Below are 19,376 nucleotides of genomic sequence, written 5' to 3'. Positions count from 1 at the left end.
CTTCCTCTGTTTTCCCTCACAGAACAGCAATAAAAATTATTCTGAATATTAGAGGAATTAAAATTTTTCATGGATAATAAACTAGAAAGATAAAGTAGGGTCTATAAAGGATGGAAAAATTTTTAATTTCCTTTCTTACTAGATCAACATGAAATAAATTTGGGATAAAAAGTAGGCATAAAGGATAATTATTACAGCTGTTTTAAAATAATTCTCAGATAAGGATGAACAGATTTCCTCTGGACTTTCTCTCCTAAGGTGAAATTTTCTTATATTGCAAAGGTATTTGTTTAGCTAAGACAAAGTCTTTGCTGAGGCAGATTTAAGACGCTAAAAATAGACTAAGAATTTTCAGGGGGAAGCAAAACACACTTCCCTTGTTTTTAGGACAAATGCTCCTTATAGAGTATTTTTCAGATAGTGTTCCTTTTTAAGAACCCACTTTTGCCAATGTTATATGAGATGAAGAATCATTCTGGCCTCAAAATTAAGCTGACATTTGTATTATAATAAGCACTAATTTTATATGAAGTGTAGCTACTAATTTTACATGAAGTGCTATTTTCTACATTTCTATTCTTACTTATTTTGACTTGACAAGCTTGCCAAATTAATTTAAATGATTTTCAAGAAATACTTTAACATAGACACATTATTATCTGATTTTTTAAAGAAAAATAATAAAGAGATTTCTTCGTTTCATTTAATGAATATATTTTGGAGACTAGAAGATGTTTATGCTGGAAGAATTCTAAGAACTATATTTTATTTTATTTCTTTTTTTTTTTTTTTTTTATAATGAAACTCTCTAGGAGTGAAGCCAGCATTTTTTTAATTTATTTATTTTTGGCTGTGTTGGGTCTTCGTTTCTGTGCGAGGGCTTTCTCTAGTTGCGGCAAGCAGGGGCCACTCTTCATCGCGGTGCGCGGGCCTTTCACCGTCGCGGCCTCTCGTTGCAGGGCACAGGCGCCAGACGCGCAGGCTCAGTAGTTGTGGCTCACGGAGCCAGCTGCTCCGCGGCATATGGGATCCTTCCAGACCAGGGCGCGAACCCGCGTCCCCTGAATTGGCAGGAAGACTCTCAACCACTGCGCCACCAGGGAAGCCCCTAAGAACTATATTTTAGAAACACAGAGTGTCATCGAATCTCCTATGGTTATCTCATCAGTCTCTCAAGTGTACAATTTTGTTTACCACGCTTGTACTTGTGAAGGTATAATGAGCAATTTATTCACTCCCAAGATAGCAGGCAGGCAATAAAACAAATAAAACGAATGGCTTGACCAAGTGTTACAAGTCAAAGGTAAGAAGCATACCTGACTTAGCTAAAATTAAACACAGGTAAGAACATTAACAAAAACTGTCTGGAAAACATGGAGTAATTAAATGCATTGCTTAATTTATTGCCGAACTGAACCACCAATTATCAAAACATTTCTAAGAAATTTGTAAAGTAATAACAATCAAAAAAAAAATACTGATAGTAGCTTTGGGTATGCATCAAAATCAATTACCAGTTATCTGTGAGATTTCAAAGTTAAAATAAGGGTCTTCCAATCATATCAGGAAGTAATTGTATAAGCAGAAAAAGACCCGTGCAAATTTGGGATGATGTGCAAGAAAAGGCTGTCAAGTGCATTTATTATATGGGATAATTCAAGATGTAATTATTGAATTATCTTAATAAATACAGGGCTTCCCTGGTGGCGCAGTGACTGAGAATCTGCCTGCCAATGCAGGGGACACGGGTTCGAGCCCTGGTCTGGGAAGATCCCACATGCCGCGGAGCAACTAGGCCCGTGAGCCACAACTACTGAGCCTGCGCGTCTGGAGCCTGTGCTCCGCAACAAGAGAGGCCGCGACAGTGAAAGGCCCGCCCACCGCGATGAAGAGTGGCCCCTGCTTGCCGCAACTAGAGAAAGCCCTCGCACAGAAACGAAGACCCAACACAGCCAAAAATAAATAAATAAATAAATACAAATTAATTCATGCTTATATCTACAGGGACTGCCAAATCATACTTATAATTGATTTTTTTATTTTTATTTTTTATTTGGAAAAAATCATAGCTCACTAGAGTTAGCAAAAATACATACAGGAAGGTCCCATGTACTCTTCTCCCTGTTTTCCCTACCATGATTTGTTTTAGACTGCAAAAAAAACAAAAACACAACCAACTTTTAAGTTGTGGTAACTAGAAAAGCAAAAGCAAAATAAGAATATAGGGTTGGAGATGTATAATTGAATAAAGCAATCTTAAAGTAAAAACAACAACAACTGAATCCAGCAAATTCAAAGATGCGACAATAACAACAAAAGCAGGTCCAGATGATAAACTAGAGCAAATAAGTTAATTTGAAAAGAATTAGTAGTTGTTTAGAGGAAAATTCTTTTTCTTGTCCTTATTACTGCCAAAGTCAATCCACAGAACTTCCCAAGGAGGAAAGCAGTTGGAATGTTAAATGAATGCCTGGGAAGGCATGTTTATTTATTAAATATATCAATACTCTGAAGATTGTCAAGGAGCTGCAGTGTATCTGTGGGAAATTTTAAATCATATAGACTGTAATAAAGCAAGGGCCTTAAGGTTACCTATATATTATTTAATACCATTTTTCAAATCTCCAGTTGTCCTCCATTTCCCTGCTGGTGCAATGGTTTATAGAGTGGTTTCTGTATCAGTGTGCCAGTGCCCATCAGCAGCTGTGCACACACATAAATCTGGGATTGAAATATCACATACTTCTCTATAGATAGATTGTTCCCCTTGGCTGAGTTGTAGTGTAACTTCATGCTTCTCTCCATAGGACATTTTAGAGCACTTTTATGACATGAAAGGTCTCAATGTCCTGACCTTTGCAGGACCAAAATGCATGTAAATCTTTTTTTAAAATTGGTATATATTTTAAAACATGTTTTTAATTTCACTAGGATTTTTTAAAGCTCTGCATACCTGGAAATGGAATGATTATTAATGGCTAATTGAATAAGGTTAAGTTGATATTTTTTGTTTCTGTTTGTTTTTCTTCAGAGAAGAGTATACATTTGCAAAAGACGCAACCTCAAAGCATCAAGCTTTACTGAACTGTTAGCAAGCAAGCTTTAATAATGTGTTATAGCAACAGTGGGTGCTGCCTAAGTTATGCATTCCAAACAATGCAGTTTCACAGAGCTCATAGTGCTTGTAGGGAAAAAGGACATTGTTATGGACAAAATGTCATATATCATGTGAACATGCCAAAATATTTATGGATTTCAAGAACAAAGAAAACAGAAAAGAGATTGTAAAACTAACCTGAAAAAGAACTTCTGTTCTATATTCTAGCTACAGAACTAACCAGATTACAGAGACTAAATTTCCACTAACATAATACAGTTTTGGTTAATGGAATGAAGTTATATTTTTTGGTTAAGACTGTGGATAATGTTATTAGACGATTGCATGAATTTGAAAAAGGACTCTAAGAAAGAGTGCCATGCTTTTCAGTCCACTCTGACCACCCCCTCCCCAGGTTGTATATTCTTTCATTCTGACAAAAAAAAAATTGAGTTCACATGCATAAAGCATAGAAAAGGGAGATTCAAAACCGCAAGTCTAAGTATTTCAGCAGGCCAATAGTAGCAGTAAATAGAAAAAATATATAATTTGCATGCCTTTCCTTACTTTTTCCCTTGGGTAGTTCTGTTGAAAGAAATATAAACAGAAAGCCATTGCTCATGAAACTTTCAAAGATAAAGTATACTCCCTCAACACATTGATTAGACTGTAATGTTTCCAACGCCTCCCCCCATTCTCTCCCCTTAAATTTCTCAGTGTTGCTCGGAGGTATTGCTGATTATCATAGGTGTTTCCATAAGTTAATTGTAAAGCATTATTTGACAATGAACCTAGGATTATACTGTTTAACTATTTAAAATGATTTATATCTTGTAGTCTTCTTAAATGTGTGTGAACACATAAACACCCTGTACACATAAACCCTTAGGAACAAATACAAAAGACACAGGTATACTTGCCACATGATTTATGATTTTATTCAAGACTTAAAGGAACTACTCAGTTCCATCGATGCTGGTATATCCAAGATTAATTAAATTTATGCTTTCTAGCAAAGTAAATGCTTGTTACTGAACATCGTTCAATTTCTTGTCCAGCAAACATTTCTTTGAAAATAATTACTGTGAAAGGTAAACATAGGCAATATTTATTTTTATTACTGCCAAATATTTCTCATAGCATTATTGTCAGGAAAGATTTGACTCTCTCTCTTTTTCTTTTTTTCTCAATATTTCTCTCTCTCTTTTTTATCCCATATTTAGTTTTTTCTTTTGTGTGACTCCTTTAAAAAGGAATGCTGCTTGGGGGTTCATTAAATATAAGACAGAAAAAGGAAATATTCCCAATACCTTCTGCAGTTGTTCTTGTTTTCTTGGAATCTGAAAATACAAATATAAATTACTGACAAAGCAGATAAGAAAAATCAACAACTGATAAGCTCACAACAAAATGTCCATACACTCTGAAATCATTTTCAATGAAATGGATTGACTGCATGTTGTATTTCTAGAATATGGGGCTTAAAGCGAAATTATTCTGTTTTTGAGAGGAAGAGTATTAGATTAAGGCAAGAAGTGAGAAACTTTTGATGTATAAAATATAGAAAAAATACAAAGGAAAATATCCATATCTAATTTGCATAGAAATTACATTGTGTCTATAGCAGCTAATGACCTTTTAATAAAAAGTCAAACTGGGCAGATATACTGTCTGTTTCTATAGAGATGGGTTGGAATCCATGAATTTAGTTGGCAATTTATTCATTTGTTCGATCTATAGCAATCCTGGTGAAATGCATTGTACTCTCCTTGAAAAAATTGATGCATTCCCAATACAAACATTAACTTATTCGTATTGTAATGAAAAAGAAACAGGTGATGATGGCTCATGGGTTACTGACGAACATATCATTTATTTAGTAACTGCTATGTAGTAACACGCATTCAGTGGTCAAAAGCCATCTATTCAATTTTTAGTCTTTTGGGTGTTCAGCCTATATCTGAGAAATGTATGATTTCCAGTATTTTTATACCATGAAACTGTCTGTTCCTATCACTTGAAATTAAAAACAAGTGTTTTTTTTAACTTGCTTATTTTAGAATGGAGGCATCTTAAATTTTTGCTTAGAATATTTCATTCTGTATATTCTGTTTTCTTTCTTTTACCTCTTCTGTAACTTAGTTTTGAAATTATCTGAATATTACTGAAATTAGAACCAAAATAATGAACTATGAATTTATACTTGCAAAAGACTGTTCTCTGGCTGACAATTATATGGCTTAGAACCTAGAGCAATAGATATTCACTAACAATTTGGAAGTTAATGAATCTGTGTGCCTTACAGTGATGTAGATGGATCATGATTATAGTTCCACAATGAAGTAATGGACCTAAAATGTTTGAAGATGACAGTGAGTAGGAGACTGTTCACAAAAGGCAGTTAGATTGTCAACTGAATTGTTTTATGAGAAAATGATAATCAGTAACAGTAATAGTGTGGTGAAAGTAATAACCTACTTCCACAGAAGTAGAAGCTGAAAACACATTTTAGGAGAGCAACTTGGGAAAAAAAATCTAGAAAGTCATTAAAATGAGCATACTTTTTGACACAGTAGTTCAACTTCTACATTTCCAAGGAGAAACATGCAAAATTGTCATAAGAAAATCTTATAGGAAGATGCTTTGTTTGTGACATTGTTTTATACCGCTAAATACGGGGAATATTAACCAGTACCCTTCGTACAGTAGGGGAACTGTTCATGGGATTCATAGTATATCCACATAATAGAAAAACATGGTCATTAAAATGATGTTTTGCAACGTCTTCTTTCTGAATTTCTATTTTTTCTGTAATTGGGTTATGTTTCACGTTTAAGAGAAAAACAAACTTTATTTTTTAAAATAATATATCCTTGAAACAAAACACTTATTTATTGAGTAAACATTTATTAAACACTATTGTGTCCAGCATGGCTTAGTAAAAAGAATTTTTGACTAAATTTTTCTTTAATACCTGCCACCTCACCCCAAAAACCCAATCGTTTTCTTGCTATTCATTTTCTCATCAGGAACTATAATGAAGTGGACCAAATTCATGATCTAAAACAAATGTGCTTTGCAAGCAATTTCTCATTCGTTTCCTTGATGAGTAATTATCCTAATTAGGTAAGCAGTTAATTCAAATATTAGAAAAATATTATATAAAACAATTCCATATAAGAATGTGATAAATGTCATCTATCATCTTACTCATACGTCTAGCTATTTATTAATAATATGCAGTGGCCACTCTTTTGGAGACACAGATTCTCATACCACAACAGATGAAAGTATGAAGTGGATAGTTCAATGGCTAGCACGACTTATCAATTAGTTTGGCTCCAGTATACTGGGATAGGATTTCTGCCTGTCCAAGAGGTTCTGTGATCCTCGTTGAGCAATCTTTTGAGCCCAGAGTACAGCCAATATGCAAAACACAGAAATATTACGGTGGGCACCTACAGTTGAAATACAATTGAAGGTAACGCTTGGGAAGAATGTTTGAACAGAGGCTAAAATGTGGCATATTAGGACAAGATTATTTCCAGCCCCCCTATTTTCAACTAGATGCTGGCATGGGGTAGGGGCGAAAAGCTTAATACAATATATGTAAGTCTGGAATGCCTGTTGTTTTTAATCTGTTTTTCTTTTCCCTGGTAATAAGAATTGATAAATATTATATTAGATATCCATTGTTCTGTAATAAAAGAATAAAAATAACATGAAGTCCAGGGTCAGGTAAAGTACATCACTTACTGAGATAAAGAAAAGTATTTCATAAAGTAGAAATGTAAAAAAATAAGTCATGATCTAATCAAGCAGGTCTTTAAAGTTCAATATATTTGCTGTAAGAACTGGGAGCTGTAGTGAACTGTACTTAAAATGTCATCATAATTTCATGTCTTTTGGTTAGGAGTCAACAGAGCAGCAGACTTATACAAGTAAATACCTGAGCAACCAAAAAATATAATGCTTAAAATTGAAAGATCACATACTGACCCTAAAGAGCTATTAGTCCCAGCACCTAATACTCATGCTATTAAACTTCATTATTCCCTCTCAGCACTCTGCTGAAATGGCTTAAAAATATTATAAAGGCTTACTTGGTGAATATACCTCCCTAAAGGCCATCTGCCCAATAATCTGAACAACAGTCTTCTATTAAGAACATCGAGACCCACAGCAGCTGATTGAAAAGCAGTGATGTGTTTGCAGTCTGTTCAATCCATCACTTACTCAACTTTAGCGATGTATCAGGTATGGTCTATTATGTTCATGAATGATGCCAGAGGAAAATGAAATACCAATTCATATTGAAGGGAAAAATTAACTCTCTGATAGTCTAATAAATCAGGTAATGAAGTATGCCATGTGTGTGTGTGTGTGTGTGTCACTTGCCAATTGGCATCCTTATTCAATTACAATAACAGAAACTTTGCATTGTTTTTCAGCATGATTCCTCTTCAGATCTCAATGATGAAGCCCTAGAATTTAGGACTAATTCTCACATGCATTCAACTCTACTTGGTCTTGCCCTAGTTACAGTAAATAATAAATCTCATCTGGCTAGTTCTCAATGGAGCTGTATTCTTCAGAAGATAACCTGTGTTGAAAAACCCACAGGCTTGAGGACTTCCCTGGTGGTGCAGTGGTTAAGAATCCACCTGCCAATGCAGGGGACATGCGTTCAATCCCTGGTCTGGGAAGATCCCACATGCCACAGAGCAACTAAGCCCAAACGCCACAATTACTGAGCCTGAGCTCTAGAGCCCGCAAGCCACAACTACTGAGCCCACGTGCCACAACTACTGAAGCCCACGTGCCTAGAGCCCGTGCTCTGCAACAAGAGAAGCCACCACAATGAGAAACCCATGCACGGCAATGAAGAGTAGGCCCCGCTCACCGCAACTAGAGAAAGCCCCGGTGCAGGAACGAAGACCCAATGCAGCCGAATATAAATAAATAAAATAAATAAATTTATAAAAAAAAAACACCCACAGGCTTTCCAACCCCTAGGATTTCATCAACGAAGCTGAGGTTAGCTGAATGAGATCTACCTAGATCTGCTAGTGCAACTCAAGTAGCAGCTAATGATCATATACCCTTAAGATAAAATTGTTAGTAATTGACTATAAATTCCCAGACCTAAAAAGCTCACTATAATACAACTCCCAATTTGAAAAAAAAATCCTTTCTTGCCTGGGATATGAAAATTTTAGCGCCTACTCTTACTTCTTGTGGCTATAATATTTATCTTAAGAGTCCTAGATATTACTGATTCATTCACAGAATAAATATTTGTTGAGCAATGTACAAACTAAGGAAATGTGTTAGTTCCTGTAGGGGATAAAAGTGAATTAGACATGGTCCCTTTAGTCAAAAGTGTTAAAGTCAAGTAGAATAGAAGGAAAATGGTGCAAGTAATATGAAGTACAAGGGGCATGAAATAAACAATACTAAGGAAGTACACAAAAACTCTGAAGGGAGATTATAAATGAAAGAGAAAAAATATTTAATTGGGAGGGTCAGACAGACATCCTAGAACAGTGGTCCCCAACCTTTTTGGCACCAGGGACGGGTTTCGTGGAAGACAATTTTTCCACAGACGAGGTGGGTGGGGGATGGTTCAGGCGGTAATGCAAGTAATGGGGAGTGGTGGGGAGCGGCCAATGAAGCTTCACTCGCTCGCCCGCCACTCACCTCCTGCTGTGCGGCCCAGTTCCCCGGGGGGTCAGGGACCCTGGTCCTAGAGGGAAGAGAATTTATCTTGAGCCCTAAGAACACTGAGTATTCATAGAAGGAAAAGGAAAGGGTAAGATCTATTATGATAATAGCAGGGACAATGGCTAGACAGCACATTGTATATGTAAAATTGAAAGTGACAGTATGGATGAAATACATAATATATAAAGGAAGAAACTGGGTGGGAGAGTAGGGTACAGGTTCCACCACGGTGCCCTGGTGGCTTTGCACTAGCCATATATGCCATTCAGGCAAAGATCTGAACCACAGCTAATTCTGAGTCTGGCAGGATGTCTTGTGATCCTTCAAGAACGTAAGGGGATGGGAGGCTTATGAGGACTTCCTATGAGGTCATCTTCCACATGCCTCTCTGTCTCTCCTGGAGGTTGTCATGAGACAACTTCTCATCACCTCCCTCCTGGGTCCCCCTGCCGAGAACCCTTTGAGAACAGACCTGCAGACCACTGGCTGTAGTCCAGATTTGAGTCCTCAGCAAAAAGGTGTCCCTAACTTGTGTTGAATTATCTGGTGTGTTGAATTTTTGGTGTGTGGGACAAGGACAATGAAGAGCTGGCACCTTTAGATACCCTTGCTTTTGCTGGCCATGAAAGTAATAAATTGTCTCAATCTCAAAAGAGATCATTGTATTTTTACTGGTGGAATTTGTCAGGCCTTGACTTTGACTTTGCCTTGATATGTGCTTGACAGGAGGTCAGGAAACATTCTGTGGGGACTTAAATTACAGGTTAAGGCTTGTAGACTATGTTCTGTGGTCAGTGTGGTGCCACTGACTATTTTAAATAGGTAACGACATAAAGTGTTTCATGAAGTCAGTTCAGTATTTTGGAAGAAAATATGTAAGGAAAACATTACAGGCAGAATGATTATTTAGGTCAGAGATACTCAAATTTTTTTATCTCAGGACTCCTTTAAAAATCTTAACAATTGTAAAGGACCCCAAACAGCTTTTATTTATGTAGGCTGTATCTACGACATTTATAATTTTAAAAAATACAGTTAATAATATTTTAAAATATATAAATATATATTTATTCATTAAAAAAATTTAAAACCTGTTACCTGTCACCATAAATATACTTTTTATGACAAATACATTTTCCAATACCAAAAAAATGATGAGATGAAGAACTTTGTTTTACACTTCTGTGAATCTCCTTAATGTCTGGCAAAGATAGTTGGATTCGCATATCTCCTTAAGCATTCATTCTGTTGCAATATCACACATTATGTAGCTTCTGGAAAACCCTAGTGCACACTCATGAGAGAATGAGAGTGAGAAGGAAATGATAAACCCATATTTTTATAAATATATTTTTGATCTTGCAGAACCACTGAAAAGGTCTCAGGTACTTCCAGTAGTCCTTGACCACATCTTGAGAACCTCTGATTTTCAAGATCGTTTCCCTGGTTCATGCAAGAGGTTAGTAAGACCAACATGAGGTCACAAACAAGGATGTGAGGTCGCAACTGAAGGAATGTAGGCTGTGAGTGAAGATTAGCTTTTCTAATGACTTTAGGATGGATTAGACAAGAGAGTTTAGTCAAATTAAAAATTCCGGAGGACTAAATTTTAGTGGCAAAGGAAAAACAGGAGTCAAAGTTTACACTACAATTTGAGTCCTGGTGTCTGCAAAGAGAATGGGACGACTCTATAAGAAGAAATAAAGGAATAAGCGTATGTTTATAAAGAAAACTATAATTTGATTAAGACTTTGACTTTGAGAACCTGATGGACAGTAAGAACGTGTTAATAAATCACAAGGAAAGTGTCTGCCGAGGGAGAAAGAGTGGCAACTTCAGTAGAAAAAAGTCTCATCACAGAAGGACCTCAGCTGAACATTTATTCAGAAACGTTATTCTACTTAGGCTAAGATATGCTTGCTCTGACACCAAAACTGCTAACAACAGTAAACTTGATGGGCAAAGCTCAATGGAGCCAAGGGTCTCTCTTGCTAAGTTTTGTGAAAGAGATTTGATGAGACATGCTGTAATAAGATCTTAATATGAACAGCAAATCCACTAATGCAAGAAGCTCTTTGTGGCCTGATGCCTGCTTATCATAAAAAAGTTCATATGCACTTTTATTTCTGTGTTTTAAAATTCACCACAAAAACTTCTCAAGAGCATTCTAATTAAATCCCTGAAACCCCCCTTATTCTCTTTTTCTTCAGGAAAGTTGTCAACCATTAGTATCTTTGACTATATCCAAAAAGGTTGAACGTGAATAAACTTTGTGTAAAATAAAATACTGAAAATCCAAATTGTATGCCACCTGATGATTTGTATTAAACTTGCCTCATTTGAGGAAAAATGTGCTTCCTGCCTCTACGGAAAAGATTTCTATAATCTTTATTGAGATCATCGAAAATAAGAAACAAGAACCAAGAAGCTTAAGTCCATATACCTCCTCTGCTTTGCTTAAAAGAAGATACAGAGAGGGAAATAGGAACTCGTGAAATGTAAAATCAAGCCACTGCCTAGAACAGCTGGCCATTAAGCCTATTCTCCTACTATACATTGAGAGCAATGAAAATTACGCTGAATAGTTTTTATCTTAAATATCATCATCTTACCAATTTAAAAAGTTTTCCAAACAAGAGATGAGAGATAATCTATGAAACCCTTTGGAAATGACAATTTAATAATAATGATGATGATAGTGATGGTAATATTAAGAAATAGTCAGGAGTATATGTTTTATATATTTCACAGCTGGTGATGGACACTGGATTACTTGAATCTCCAAGGGCAAAGCTCTGCTTGGGCTCCCCAGGCTCTTCCAAAAATTGTCCATCGCATATGGACAATTTTGCAGAAAAGTGAAAAAAGCCACATAATTCAGGAAAAACAGAACCAAGCATAGCAATGAGGGAAAAAAAATACATATAAAGCTTATAGCTGTGAATTGTAATTTGACTACTGTTTCATATACCCAAAAGTCTTCTAATACTTTGGTTTGAATGCCAATGAGTGGACAAATAACTGTTCATATTACTCCTTTACCTAAATCAAACGGTAAATTGTTCTTTATTCAGAAGAAGGAAGGATGGAGGGAAGATAAACATCTTTGAGCACTTACTATCTGTCAAAAGCTGTGTCAGGAACTTACTCTTTTTTCTTGTAAGGTCTCTGTATACACACCACAATGTTGATCATATAAATAATATAATTTCCAAAATGCACTGAAATATTTGCTATGTGTATATGGGGAATTAATACTGATTTCTATGCCTTTATAATAAATACAGTGATATGTATTAGTTGACTTTTATGATACTGTTTTTTTTCTCCTAGGTAAGTAATAACCAACTAAAATATTTTCTCCTTCTCAGATCTATTGACTCTTAGATTCTTGTTTAACAGAAACAGAATGTGACTCCCAAGCTATCACGACTATGTAAAATTCTGATGATACTAAATATAAAATATAACACTTGTTTTCTTATTTTTACTCAGATCATATGAACACTAATTAGAATATAATTGTCATTTTCAAAGTCATAAGTGATTGCTTGTATCTACATGCTATTTTTACTGAGAAAATAAGCCTAGATTAATAAACACTAGTGATAGCTAGAGACCCTATCTAAGAGTAGTCAAGCTGTGCATTAGAAACATCTCTAAATAGATTCACAGTGACTTAGAAGGCCTTAACATTCCCATCAACTTGAATAAAGTTTAGACAGTTTTCTTCTTGACTATAGGCCCCTGATCACCCTTTTAGCAGAGCATTTACTTTAGAAAACTGGCAGTTGTAAATTCTTTCTCTGTCCCTTTGAAACATAAATCTTCTACAACCAGAAATATCTTTCTCAAGATCTGCAAGACATCACTTTGAAACATAATCATCAAAGGAGATAGCAGTCCTATATCCCAGTCTCTGTGGAAGGGTAGGAGCCTAATTTCATAGGAAATTAAAAAACCCAGATGGCCTCATCACATTGACCAGCTCCCACCCCAAACCCACCAACATCCTCCAGTGCTTTTCTACGAGCTCACACCAGAACTTTAAAACTCTCATTTTTGTTTCAGTGCAGTTGAGTTCAATTTCTCCTCTTGTAAACAGACTTGACCCCTATCGCAATAGTCTTGAATAAAATCTGTCTTGCCTGTATAAGTCCATCAGGTGCAGTCTCTTTTTGACAGCAGGGAATAAATGACTCCATATCAAGACATCCTGACAAAAGGAGGTGGAGTGCAAGTGATGGACTATGACTTATTTTCAACATAATGAACAAAATAACATCAGTTGCTTGTCAGTGTCAGAGATACAAGTAGTCAATATGAGAAAATGGGTCTGTATTTTACGTATTTTTGAAATTTGATAAAATTGCTAATGAAATAGGAGGCCCGGGATTTTGAGAGGTTGTGTTTTACCCCCTGTATATTGAGAAAGATCAGATTAAAATTACTTTTTAAAAAAGTAGTTCACCCTTTCGTGTGAAGTGATGTTCTAGAAAAAACACATTCACACAAAATGTATGCACATAATAGAACCAAAGTAAACACAGACAAGCTGGCAGTCAAAATTCAACTCTGATTATTGGTAAATTGTTCACACAAAAAGCATAGTGGAACTTTGCATAAAACATACCTTCCTTCTTTTCATCTTTATTAGTTGCTGCTGAAATAAGGGAAAGAAAATAGTGTTAAAACATATTAAATAACCATTCCTCAGAAAACTGAGAATATGAGGATGCACTGCATATATTCATAAACTTAGTGGTTATCAATGCACAAATTAATTCATCCAAATCTGAAATAAGAGAATAAATTGAAAATATTATTTCATATAAAGTTTTTCTTTTAATTCAGATATAAACATAAAACCAAAAAAGGAGAATAAAAATATATTGTTACACAGACAAGGAGCTAAAATAATAAGTATGTGTTTAGCATAATTCCATTTTAGGTTTGAAATTGTTATATCTGACCAAACCACAATCACTTCTAAAATAAAAGGAATAGATCTACACAGAAAATAAATGGAGTCCATAAATTATCTGTGCCTAGTTACCGAAGAATTATATACCAGTTTATTTTACATAGTTACAATAACAGTGTATAAAACGTATCATTTCAGAAAGTTAATGAAAATCCCACCCTCCTTTTAGCAAATGCATATCATCATTTACATAGAGAAAAGGCACGGCACACTTTAATTACCTTTGAATTCTGACTTCCTCTGTGGTGGAATTCATCTAATCCTAGATCATGAGTCTAAACTAGGATCCAAGTTGTAGTTTATGTGTGTTACTGGAAGGGAGCATTTGCGGGAGGCTCAGTCATCTTGGAATTGTTCCAAGCAAACCTATGATGTCTTACGCCACATTAACTGAATCAGAGGTCATGTACATCCCTTAAGGTAATTCCTCCTGTGAATTTGGGGGACCACTTTCAACTAACATCCAGGACTACATTGGATCTATATTCTGTTCTACAATTGCCAAAACACTTTCATGTACATCCTCTCTTTGGTCTTCATAACAACCTTTTAAGAAAGGCAGCCCAGAGCAAGAAACTAAGCCTTAGAGACATCAAATGATTTACACATGTTCACATAGTGAGCAAGAAGCAGAATTGGGTATAAAAATCAGGAACAAAAGACTGAAAGGGAATATATTTAAATTTATTATTTTAATGTATTACAGGCCTTTTAAAATCTGTTTTCTAAATGTTATTAATATACCATTACTTTCAGAGTAAAAAAGTAAATTTACAAGCAAATTAATTCTACTTTGTCACATTTGTTTCTTTTTAATGGAGTTTTAATTAATAGCATACAAAATGTAGAGAGGATTTATATCTATAATGTTTTTAAGTTAAGAAATTTGCCTATTCCAATGATATAGTGAGGAGAGTAATAAAGATAACTAAAATGAATTAAAGGATATGGACAATCTCGGACAGATTTCAAAGCCACCAGGCATTATTTCAGCAAACCCTTTGAGTTTGACTCAATAGACTTATTTGTAGTTAGTTCTTTGCTTTACAAATAAGAATTTCCTTCAAGAAGCACCATAATTTTCAAAATCACCCACCATGTATACATTTGATTCTGGAATTCACTTGAATTTTACCTGGAGCTTGTAGAATAAGGACAAGAATTGAAATGGTGTTGTCCTTTCAGATGTTGCAAAAGAGGAATTTACTTTGTTTTTCTATGGGAGATTATCTCCAGATATCTCCCATAATTTAAATCATAACCTCTCTCAAGTTGGGTCAAAGGGTGAAGGTAGAGGGCTCTTTCAAGAAAAACAAAATAAAATGACACAAAATCACAAATTAAAAATTGCTGTGGTCCTTCCCAGGGTCCTGGGAGGGTCTCTGGCAAGGGAGTGGCCCTGATCCCTAACTTCATCAGTTGAGCAATAAACCCACTCTTTCTGAGGCGCAACCAATGCCAGAAAGAAGACTGAGAACATGAACACACTTTGAAGAACCATCATCTCTTATGAATTCCACAGAGAAGAAAAGCTCTGAAACAAATTTCTCAAAGAAGTGGCAAAACCTTTTGCAGCTACTTTGAATTTTTTTGACTCCTAAATAATCCAAGAAGAACGATGTGCACATGTGCACGTGGGTGTGCAGGTATGTGGGTATTACACACTTTCCTCTTCCCCATTCTAACATTCTTAAATAATTTCAGCCCTTAACTTTACAGTAACAGAGAAAAGAGCTGAACCAAGGAGTTTGACTTATTCCTTCATAACTGACACTGGCTTTACTTCTTGCCCTGTATCCCTTGAAGATTGGTGGGTTTTACTCACTGTCATCTGGAAAGCCATGTGATCTGTCAAGCTGGATTCCCGCCCAGAAGTTAATCAAAACCAGGGTTTCAGGGTCCAACTGTTTCCAGAATGGTTTTGTAACTTTTGTTCATGTGTCCCACTGCTGGCACTCAATTCAGCTCACCTGACTCTAATCTATTTAACTGGATTACAATGGCTGGATGACTGATTTACTGAGTGGGAGTGATTCTTAACTATTTAGCTCTTGTTTTTCACATCGTAATGAGACTGTAATGAACCCTGAAATCTCCACCAAAAAACTGTTAGAACTAATAAATCAGTTTAGTAAAGTTGCAGGATACAGGAATAATATACAGAAATCTGTTGCTTTTCTATGCACTAATAATGAACTATCAGAAAGAGAAAGCAAGAAAACAATCCTGTTTAAGATTGCATCAAAAAGAATAAAATACCTAGGAATAAGCTTAACCAAGGAGGTGAAAGACCTATACTCTGAAAACTATAAAACACTGATAAAGCAATATGAAAATGATACAAAGAAATGGAAAGATGCCCCATGTTCTTGAATTGGAAAACTTAATATTGTAAAAATGTCCATACTACACAAAGCAATATACAGATTTGATGCAAACCCTATCAAAATACCCATGACATTTTTCGTAGAACTAGAACAAATAATCCTAAAATTTATATGGAACCACAAAAGACCCCGAATAGCCAAAGCAATCTTGAGACTGCAATGGCTAATATTTTAGTTATTTTGTTCTTTTTTTTCTCTAATAGATGGGATACTTTTAATGTTTGCTTTGAGACCAAAAGGAAAAAAAATACGCTGAAATACACTAACACAGATGCATATAGACCCATCTTTTTTTTAACTGAGAAATAAGTTTACTGTTTAAGCCACCCATGATATTCTGTTATAGCAGCCCAAACTAAGATAACATGTGAATCTACAATTATCTCAGTAGTTGAAAGGAAATAGAGATACCATTTTCCTGGCTCAGTGTACTGTCCCCCTTTCCAAATGTACACCCACCCACCCACAGGACTCCACAGGCACATCCCTAGATTTATGCACAGAGTAAGATCCAATACCCTGGTACATCATGAGAGGTAAGTGGCAGCACCACACCAGAGTATCAACTGCAGTATCTTGAGATGGGAATTTAGGAAATATTTGATGTAGACCCATCTTGTAAGGCGAGTTCCATTATGGTTCCTGTCCTCACTCGGGCATTTCATTCTCAACAGGTGTCTTCCTAGCTGTTACACCTAACTGATTAAAAGATGATCCTGGGGCTTCCCTGGTGGCGCAGACTTCCCTGGGAGTCTGCCTGCCAGTGCAGGGGACACGGGTTCGAGACCTGGTCCGGGAGGATCCCACATGCCGCGGAGCAGCTAAGCCCGTGCGCCACAACTACTGAGCCTGCGCTCTGGAGCCCGCGAGCCACAACTGCTGAAGCCTGGGCGCCTGGAGCCCGTGCTCCGCAGTGGGAGAGGTCACTGCAATGAGAGGCCCACGCACCACAATGAAGAGTGGCACCCGCTCGCTGCAACTGGAGGAAGCCCACGCGCAGCAATGAAGACCCAACACAGCCAAAAATAAAAATAAATAAAATAAATAAATTTATATAAAAAAAAAAAGATTCCTTATTTCTCTCCTTCCTTTCCCCATTTTGGTCTATATTCCATTCCTGCACCACAACTTATTGTGTAATATCTATTAACTAGATTGATATCCCATCTAAGTTCTAACTGGCTACAGAAAAATCATTGCCTGGATAACATTCCGTCTGCTCAACATAAACCTGCCCAAAAGTGAATCCTCTTCTTTTCCCTTAAGCTCATTCCTTCCTCTGGGACTTATCACTATGACAATTACAATGATCCTATTCACCAACACTCGAAAGCTCAGTACCATTTTTATTTTTTCCTTGTTTCATCTGTATAGTTTATCAAATATTATGTCTTCAAAATGTTCACCTTATTTGCATTTCTCTAAAGTCATTTGCGCCATCCTAGCTAAGGTTATTGTCTCATGTCTTGATAATGACAACAACCTTTCATAATTATCGCTAACTCTTTATATCTACTTAAGTCATCCACTTACTAGCAATGCTTTTTTTTCTTCCAGTTTATTTTTTAGTCATGCTACAAACTCAAGTCACCCCTCATCCATGAGGAATCCCTCTTACTGAAAATCACTTTGTCTTAATTCTTTGGCATTTATTATCTCTACAATTCAATTCAGCACTACAAGATATTCAATTTGTGTTGTTACTTAAATTTCTCATATCTCCAAATTGTAATCTCCTGTAGTGTAAAGACATTTATGTCATTGTCTTCTCAGTGCCTCCAAACTCTTTGTTAAAATAATTTTTTAAGTACTTCCAAAAAAGAATGCTATATCTTAATTATAATTAATATGTACATATATACATAATTTATATAAAACTAGGGTTTAAATAGTTCCTTTGTTATAAAAGTAAAAAAAATAAATAAATGAGATATACTCTAACTTTTACCCCACTATAAACATCACTGTCAATTTTGTCACTGTATCTATCAAAATTATCAGTCTCTGCTATAGCAGTATTGCCATTGTGTTTAAGCTGTCTCCACATGGAGTACTTGCAAATATTAATTACTTCTATGCATAATTTAATTATGCAGCTGTGGTGTTATAAAACTTGTCTACAAAAGGTCTACTGAGTATGTGCACAACACAAGTGACATTTATCCCTGTTTGGTGTGTCCCTGCTTTGATGTGTCATTACAATTTAGTGAACATATATATATAGCCCCTAACTCTTGCCTTGTACACTGTTCTCAATCAGCACTTTCATCTAATCTCATAAAAGGATAGTTTTACAAGCCTTCGAAACTCTACCTGATTATTCACTCAACAATAAATGCTTTATTCTGAAAGCGTTAAGTTCTGAGTCTGCCTAATCCAATGTACTTGGAATGTAAAAGTGAAGAGCCCATGGCCCCAAGCTCAAATCTGAAGCAGATTTCCAGATACCTCTTCAATTTTCTCCCCTGAACTCCTCTAATAGGAGGCTGAAGTAACACTAAGTGCCTGCCTCGAGTCATAGTTTCACACCTACCATGACCTTCAGAAGCCTCAGTTAAAAACAGACTGTGCCAGGCTATTGTGCTTATTTATGAGAATATATATGCATTAACTGCAATAATTCTTGAACTAGGTAGTCAATTCACTTAAGGAATCCGCTCTGAGCTGCGTTTTCATGAATAGAAAACACAAAAGTGATGATAATATTTGCCCTGCTTTTCTACCTCCCATGATATTAATGACATTCCTGATCAGAACTCTTCTAAAGAAGAATCAGTTTTGTTGAGCAACCCAATGATCAAATGAAAACTAAAACCTTGTATCATAGTTCTTCACCATTCTAGCACATATACTTTATAAACAACATGATTGGGTCAAATGGCTAGTCAACCCATTTTATCAATATTTACTAGGATGATTCTGTATATCGTTGGGTCCAGGATTAAATGTAACAGAAAATTTTCAGATGGAATCATGTCATGTGCTGAGAAGTCTGCTACAGGGCCTTCTGCACAGAAACAAACGTACCACCACCTAAATGCATCTCCTTTATTGGTCAATGCGGTATAATGTGGCAAAGGAGAAAAAATAAAGATTTTCTCCAGTAAATATTTTACTTTTTCTTTCCTAAGAGTGTTCTATAAAGTGGACAATGGAGTTAGAGTAGCTTTCTCAAAGGGTGTGA

General features: G+C 35.9%; 1 protein-coding gene across 14 annotated transcripts in view; it reads right to left on the bottom strand.

The window, feature by feature from the left end:
- The window catches only part of TRDN (triadin), a 376,317-nt gene that overhangs the window by 124,117 nt on the left and 232,824 nt on the right, over positions 1 to 19,376 (bottom strand). For 12 of the 14 annotated variants that reach the window (XR_014267283.1, XM_082474630.1, XM_082474629.1 and 9 more), the window contains 3 exons: positions 13,455 to 13,484; positions 4,408 to 4,437; positions 3,665 to 3,682 (listed from right to left, as the gene is read on the bottom strand). Coding sequence is in view for 12 of the 14 variants with exons in the window: in XM_082474630.1 (XP_082330756.1) it covers positions 3,665 to 3,682; positions 4,408 to 4,437; positions 13,455 to 13,484 (78 nt within the window). In the remaining 2 variants the exon portion in view is untranslated. Of the gene's footprint in view, positions 1 to 3,654; positions 3,683 to 4,407; positions 4,438 to 13,454; positions 13,485 to 19,376 lie in introns of all 14 variants that reach the window. The other 2 variants (XR_014267284.1, XM_082474623.1) reach the window with 2 other exon arrangements.

This window comes from Balaenoptera physalus (genome assembly GCF_965194825.1).
Source record: "Balaenoptera physalus genome assembly, chromosome: 9".
NCBI classification, from domain to species: domain Eukaryota; kingdom Metazoa; phylum Chordata; class Mammalia; order Artiodactyla; family Balaenopteridae; genus Balaenoptera; species Balaenoptera physalus.
This window is presented reverse-complemented; position numbering and strand designations above follow the sequence as displayed.